This window comes from Melospiza georgiana, chromosome 12 (genome assembly GCF_028018845.1).
Source record: "Melospiza georgiana isolate bMelGeo1 chromosome 12, bMelGeo1.pri, whole genome shotgun sequence".
NCBI lineage: Eukaryota > Metazoa > Chordata > Aves > Passeriformes > Passerellidae > Melospiza > Melospiza georgiana.
The window spans coordinates 17,926,341-17,933,610 of NC_080441.1; the positions used below are offsets into that span (position 1 = coordinate 17,926,341).

General features: G+C 52.9%; 1 protein-coding gene across 1 annotated transcript in view; it reads left to right on the forward strand.

Annotated features, from left to right (window-relative positions):
- LOC131088574 (ligand of Numb protein X 2-like) overlaps window positions 1-3,593 on the forward strand; it is a 28,849-nt gene extending 25,256 nt beyond the window's left edge. The window contains exons 9-10 of the mRNA XM_058032739.1: window positions 2,132-2,290; window positions 3,456-3,593. Of these exons, the coding sequence (XP_057888722.1) occupies window positions 2,132-2,290; window positions 3,456-3,591 (295 nt within the window). The 3' untranslated portion in view covers window positions 3,592-3,593. The remainder of the gene's footprint in view (window positions 1-2,131; window positions 2,291-3,455) is intronic.
- The last annotated feature ends 3,677 nt before the right edge of the window (window positions 3,594-7,270 follow it).

The following is a 7,270-nucleotide window of genomic DNA, read 5'->3' on the forward strand; positions in this document are numbered from 1 at the left end:
GGCATGTGCAATTTTGGGTTTGTTCAGCTTTTTATTCCTCAGTTATTCCTCTGCTCCAGCAGAAATATCCCTTTCCTTTTAGAGGAACCTATTTCTTTCTAGTTTGAACCCAGACTTGCTGCTGAAAGGAGTGAGTTGAAATGAGTGCTCAGGGCTAGGGAAGTGAATTTGATCCTTGCAACACTTGAGCCCCCAGTGTTTCATTCAGGCCTTGATTCTTGTACCTGTGATTTCTGTTTCTGTCAAATAGAAACCTTGGTTTCTTCCTAGCATTGTGTTAAATCCACACCACTGACAGTATAAAATACCATCTCAAAAGCTGGTTTGGACTGGGCCCATCTATCCAACACACCCTGGATCCCAAAGGTACCAGAAACAAAAGTTTAGATTGATTATCTTTTCTCTCTGAAAGAAAGCACAGTGCACTGTGTGGCTGGTGGAGAAGCATTTTCCTGCCTCCCTCTTCCCTGGGGTTCATGTGATTCCAGTCTGCCTCTTCCCACAAGAACCATGTGGAGCTCCCAGTCCCACCCCTGCAGCTGAGCAGGGCCCAGGAACTGCCAGCTCAGCAGCGTGCTTGGCACCAGAAACCCTGCACCTCAACCTTCCCTAAACTCCCCATTCTTTTCCCACAGTCATTTTTGATTGTGGTAAATTAAAAGTTTTTCCTCTAGAACCACTTTTTAATATGGAAAATGGATTCCTAGCAAGCAGCCCTTTCCAGCTCCTGGAGAAACGTGCCTGGTGTTTTTATTTATGTTCTGTGCTGACGCAGCCACTGCTGCTCTCGGGCTATTCATTTGCAGAAGCTGCCACAGCCATGGCTCAGAGCTGGGTTTTTGCACTTGTGTGGTTCCGGTGGAAGGAAAGCATGGAGGAATCAGCGAGCTCCAGCTGGGGCTCCTGGTGTTTATGTGTGAAAAACTCCTACAAAAGTCAATTACAGTTTGAAAGTACATAATTGGATCTTTCTCCTGGTGAGAAGTTAACTGGGAAGGCTTTTGAAATCTGAAACTCCTCGGCAAAGTGCTCAAGCAAAGCCCTTGAGGCAAAAACGTTTTATTAGGAAAAGTTTAGCTGCTGGAATAGCTCAGCGGGTGATGATGAGCAGCAGTTTCACAGCTCCGGTGCCAGGACACAGGAGAGCTCCTGCCACACCCTCAGTGTCACCTCGGGGCTCTGTGCCACCAGCCCGGGCAGCACTGCCACCTCACAGAGCCCCGGCTGCCCGAGGACACAAACCTCACTGGGAATCCAGAACCAGGGGCTCTCCCCAAGGAGCCCAGCACGGAATGGACATCCTGGATCTGCAGGAAAGCCCTCCCTGCTCTGGCCTGGCAGCTGCTGCACCTCACAATTGCTGCCAGTGGTGCTGAAAGCCTCCCTGTGCCAGTGCAGGGCACAGGGGGGGTAAAATCCCTCCCTTGTGCCAGTGCAGGGCACACAGGGGATAAAACCCTTCCATGTGCCAGTGCAGGGCACAGAGAGGATAAAACCCCTCCCTCATGCCAGTGCAGGGCACACAGGGGATAAAACCCCTCCCTTGTGCCAGTGCAGGGCACAGGGGGGATAAAACCCTTCCCTGTGCCAGTGCAGGGCACAGGGGGGATAAAACCCTTCCATGTGCCAGTGCAGGGCACACAGGGGATAAAACCCCTCCCTGTGCCAGTGCAGGGCACAGAGAGGATAAAACCCCTCCCTGTGCCAGTGCAGGGCACAGAGGGGATAAAACCCCTCCCTGTGCCAGTGCAGGGCACACAGGGGATAAAACCCCTCCACTCTCATCATTGCATGGGTGCAGCTGCTGCTCACTGTAATTAGGGTTTGTCTCTGGTGCTGAGTGTGTTCATTAGCAGAATTCATGAAGTTATCCAGGAGTCTTGCAGATCCCAAACCCCTTTAGAGCTGGGTGATTTCCTCCTAGCTCTTAAACCAATACTCTGCAAAGATTTCTAAAGGCCTGGCATCATCCCATTTGAGAATTAACCCTCAGACACGCCTTGCAAAGGAGTGTCCTAAATCCTAAAACTCAGGAAAATGAGGCTGTTCATAGCTGGGCTTTCTTTCCATAGAGAAAACATAAATTCCTGCTCAGGCAATTTTCCTCATAACCTCTCTGTTTTTGACACAGCTACCTTCACTTCTGTCAAGATATTGTCCTTAGTAAAGGAAACCTGGAAAGTTGGGGCTTCAGCATTGTGGGAGGCTTTGAGGAGAGTAAAGGAAACCAACCCTTCTTCATCAAAACCATCGTGCCCGGCACTCCCGCCTTCAGGGACAGGAAACTCAAGTAGGTGTGAGGTACCCGGGGACATCACCACCCCAGGGCTGCGGGTTCCACACTCTGAGCCTTCCTTGGAAGAGCTCAGCTCCAGGTTAAGGACTCTTGCAGAGTTTGGAAGTTTATATTGGTGCTAAGCTTGCAACAAACTAAGGCCTGCCTTAAGCAGGGTTTTGGTTTCTCCACAAAGGTGCAAGGAAAAGAAATTTACAGCCCTTTAAAACCTAACTGTGAAGGGTTTAATTTAGTAATTAGGTAAAGGTAAAAAAGGGGATGTTTGAGATGAATCTTGGAGGTTCCAGACTGTAAAACCTCATGGATTAGGAGAAGTATCCCAACAGAAGCAGCAAAAGCTCCCCTGTGCAGGAACCTTAACTGGGGCTTTGCTGAGGGGGTTGTGGTGAGAGATCCCAGGGGAGGAGCAGGGGGGGCTGCAGGAACCCACAGGCACCAGGGGCTGCAGGGACAGAGGGAGGGGACACGGCTGGGAGGGGACACGGCTGGGTGAGGGAGGGGACACAGCTGGGTGAGGGAGGGGACACAGCTGGGAGGGGACACGGCTGGGTGAGGGAGGGGACACGGCTGGGTGGGGACACGGCTGGGTGAGGGAGGGGACACAGCTGGGTGAGGGAGGGGACACGGCTGGGTGAGGGAGGGGACACGGCTGGGTGGGGACACGGCTGGGTGAGGGAGGGGACACGGCTGGCTGAGGGAGGGGACACAGCTGGGTGAGGGAGGGGACACAGCTGGGAGGGGACACGGCTGGGTGAGGGAGGGGACACAGCTGGGTGGGGACACAGCTGGGTGAGGGAGGGGACACAGCTGGGTGCAGGGAGCTGGGCTTTGCTCCCAGAGCTGAGGGGGAGCCCTGGGCCCAGCTGGGCTCCTGCTGGAGTGTGGGACAGGGTGTGGGGGCTCAGCCCCGTGCACCCATCAGAGGGGCTGGGTGTGCCAGCTCTGGTGGTGGCATTCAGGAGCTGCAGGACTGACCTGGGCCAGCAGGGTTTGACCAGCACAGCCTGACCCTCACTGCTGTCACCCAAACACCAGCACTGTTCCCTTTTCTCTGCCCTCTGGCTTAAGGGAAATGCTCTTTTTCAAGGAGGAGTGGATGGTGTGGGGTGGGTGCAGGGTTGGTAATGCCCCCAGTCCTGACTGGATTTGCCTTTGGCAGGTGTGGAGATGAAATCGTGGCAGTGAACGGAGTGCCAGCAATAGGAATGAGCAACTCAGAACTGATCCCAATGCTGAAGGAGCAGAGGAACAAAGTCACCCTGACCGTGGTGTCCTGGCCAGGGAGCCTGGTGTGACAGCCCCAGGCCACCCCCAACACCTGCAGGTATCCACCAGCAGCTGGCACCACCCAGGCCACACTGCCAGGGAACAGGGACTGCTCCACTCCTGCTCCTGCTGCATTGCCAGGGAAGACTCCTTGCTTCCTTTCTATGGAAAACATTTTACCAACAAATCTGGATGCTGAATTCAAAGTAAGGGTTAATCCAACAGTTGTTGAGCTTCCCAGGCTCATCAAAGCTCCTCAGGATTGGTGGAGCACAGAAAGCTCTTCCCAGCTTTCTCCACAACCTGCCCTGGAGGCTGCTGAGGCTTGCCTTGATTCCAGGGCTCTGCTTTCCACTGAGTATTTGAACAGGTTAAAACAGAGGCTTTAAAAGCAGCTACTGGATCTGGAAGGATGGGGACTCAATTGAGGCATTTCTGTCTATCAGGATTTCCAGGAGCATTTTTAGGTGTCAGTAACCCAAGGGATGATTTAACACCTGAAAACCCCACAGTGACTCAGAGCTGGTGAGCTGTGGTACCTGCTTGGGGTCCTGGCACAAATCCCAGTTCAGGACCTGCCAACTCCACTGTTTTACTGCAAAGGGACAATTTCAACAGCTTCAAGAACCACTCTCAAAGGCAGCAGCAAGAGGGGTTTCATTGGAATATGATGTTGCAAAATGTGACTTTATCAAAGGTCAAGGGTAAGATTCACTTATTGCACACAGGTTTCCCTGGTTTTAGGATTGATAAGAGCAGCTTTTCCCCAGCAGGGAATGGGCTGGTGTCAGACAGCCCTGGCCCAGCCTGATGCTGCTCTGTCTTATTTTTCTGTTCCCAGTGATGAGGGGCAGAGTTCAGGCAGGGGCAGAAGCACCTGTACTGGCAGGTGAGATTTCTCCTGCAGTTCCCTTCATGTCCCTCTTGCAGCTGGAGCAAAATATCAATTTATGGGATCAGGGGAAGCTCAAAGGATCCTTGGCTGCAGGAAAAGTCACCTCCTGAAGGAGACTGTGCCCAGCCTGGCTTCAGTTCAAACCCACTGTGCAGTTAAAATTTACAATGAAAGAACTGAAGCCCAGGCAGGGTGCTTTGACCTCTGACACTGTGAAAGTTCCTACTTGCAAACTCCACCTGAAGCAATCCCCTTTTTTAGCAGTTTAATGAGCAGCAGAGATGATGGGTTCTTCTCAAACCAGGTTGCACTGAGTGATCTTTGCTCCTGTGCTGCCTCTGCTGCACCTTTTGCAGGAGCAGCTTTGTGAGAATCCAAGGAGTCTGTCCCCTGTCCAAATGCTGCCTGGAATGAATGTTTAATTCAACTGAATGAATGTTTAATTCCTTCTAGCAGCCCTGGGCTGGCACTTTGTCATTTGCTGTCCCTGGGCCTTGTTCACACACAGTGACTTCACCTCCTGTGCTGGGAGCTGCAGGCAGGGACAGCAGGGCCTGTCCCAGAGCCCTGGGCCCTGCAGGAGCCTCAGCTCCATCTCCCAGAGCCCTGGGCCCTGCAGGAGCCTCAGCTCCATCTCCAGCAGCCCTGGGCCCTGCAGGAGCCTCAGCTCCATCTCCCAGAGCCCTGGGCCCTGCAGGAGCCCCAGCTCCATCTCCAGCAGCCCTGGGCCCTGCAGGAGCCTCAGCTCCATCTCCCAGAGCCCTGGGCCCTGCAGGAGCCTCAGCTCCATCTCCAGCAGCCCTGGGCACTGCAGGAGCCCCAGCTCCATCTCCCAGAGCCCTGGCTGGGCTGAGCACACCTCTGGGGACTCTGCCACCACAGCTGGGGCTACCTGGGCTCCAGGGCTGCTTTCCTGTTTTCTGCTGGGCAATGCTGAGAGCAAAATAATCCAAAAAGAAAACTCATCACTGACCTCGCTGGAACACAGAAACATGAAGCAATTTTTGATCTCTTTCCAATCAATGTGCAGAATCTGTGCCTGCAACAGTAAATACTGATGTGGACAGACAGAGGGTGGTTCCCAGTGCCTGCCCCACTTGTGGGGAAAGGGCAGCAGGGAAGGGCTGTGCAGCTGCTGGGCTGGCAGTGGAGGGAGGAGGAGGAGGCTGCAGAACCATTTTTACTCCATCTCCTTTCAAGGTGCCTTCAACTTCACCAAAATGTCCTCATAATTTAAATTTTGTTTCCAAAATCAGCTTGTTAATAGATGTTGAGTTTGTTTTGATGCCTTTATAATAAATTATTGTAATATTGCTGAAAAATATGCATTAAGTGTGGTTTTTACCCTTTCTTTCCATGTAGTAACTAATGCCCCCAGAACAGGTCACTCAGCAGGACTGCTGCAAAAAGTGACCCGTGGCAGGAAACTGTAATTGTCTTTGCTTCTCCCAGGACAGGAGCTGCACTATCCTGAAATGCACTGTGGGTGGGAAAAATCCCTCAAAAAACAGTAAAGCCCACATCCCAACACCACTAAACCTGCAGCAGCCCCCTACTGCCAAGTACAGATTATTTCCAACACCCCACCTTTACATTTCTCTGATAGTAAAGGCAAATATTTTATCTCCATTTAATGAAAAGAAACCAGTTTAAAACGACTTACCTCAAATTCACAGCTGCTCCTGGCCCCAAAGCCTGCCCCCTTTGTGAATATTCTGTGACCTGGGTCCAGCACATTCAAATAACCCAGGAGGAAGGGCAGCCCTGACTGAATCCATGCTGATTCCCCATGCCAGTGCCCCCAGCTCCACCCGGGGCAGGGATGCAGAGTCTGATCACCAATAACTGCAGGAGCTCTGGCAGAGGCTGTGAACAGCCCTGGAGAGGCACCAGTGACACCTGAGTGTGCAAAGAGGGACAAATGTCCTTGTGTGGGGCCACCATTCCAGTGGAGCAGCATTCCTGATCCAGGCAGGGAAAGGCAGCTCAGAGGGGCTGGGGGCACTGCCAGGCCCCTCCTGGGCTGGAAAATCCAGCAGGTCCCACCTCAGGCTGGGGCACTGCCAGGCTCCCCTGGCACTGCCCAGGGGTCAGGCTGCTGTGCTGGAAAAGCAGCAGGTCCCATCCTCACCTCATGCAGCTCCCAAGGGAGGCTGGGCAGGGCTCTGGGCCCCTCTGTGCTGAGCAGTGCCAGGGGACACAGAACCAGCACTCCTGAATCCTCCTCACCACTCTGGCCTGCATTTCTCCTCATCTCCTAAAAGCTTTTGGGCACTCCCAGCTGCAGCCCAGCCCTGAGCAGAGGCTGCCAGGAGGATTCCCTTGTTCCTGGCACAGCCAGTGCCAGGAGCTGGCAGTGCTGCAGTGGCAGAGCTGCCCAGGGGCAGTGAGAGATGTTCCCAAATCTGGGCTCACCGAGGCTGCAGAGGCAGGAGCAGCCTGACCCCAGCTGAGCCTGCCTCAGTGCACACACATTCCCAGGAGCTCAAGCACATTAAAAACTCCATGAAAACCAAACCCAGCAGAAGTCCCAGTTCTCCTCCTCCTCCCCTGGGCTCTGCAGTTCCAAACCATCACTGCACTGTTAAATGCTGAACCCAAACCCAAGGGCTCTCCTGGCACAGGTTGGGCACTTCCCAGCACACTCAAGATTTCCAAGATTACAATACCAAAAAATACAGAACATTATATTCAGAACCATATTATTTTAGGACAAATATTTCAGACAGTTTAAATAACAAGTCAAAGGAAAATGAGACATTTGTGGACTCACATGAACAGAAGGGCAGGAACCTAATGACCAGACAGACAAA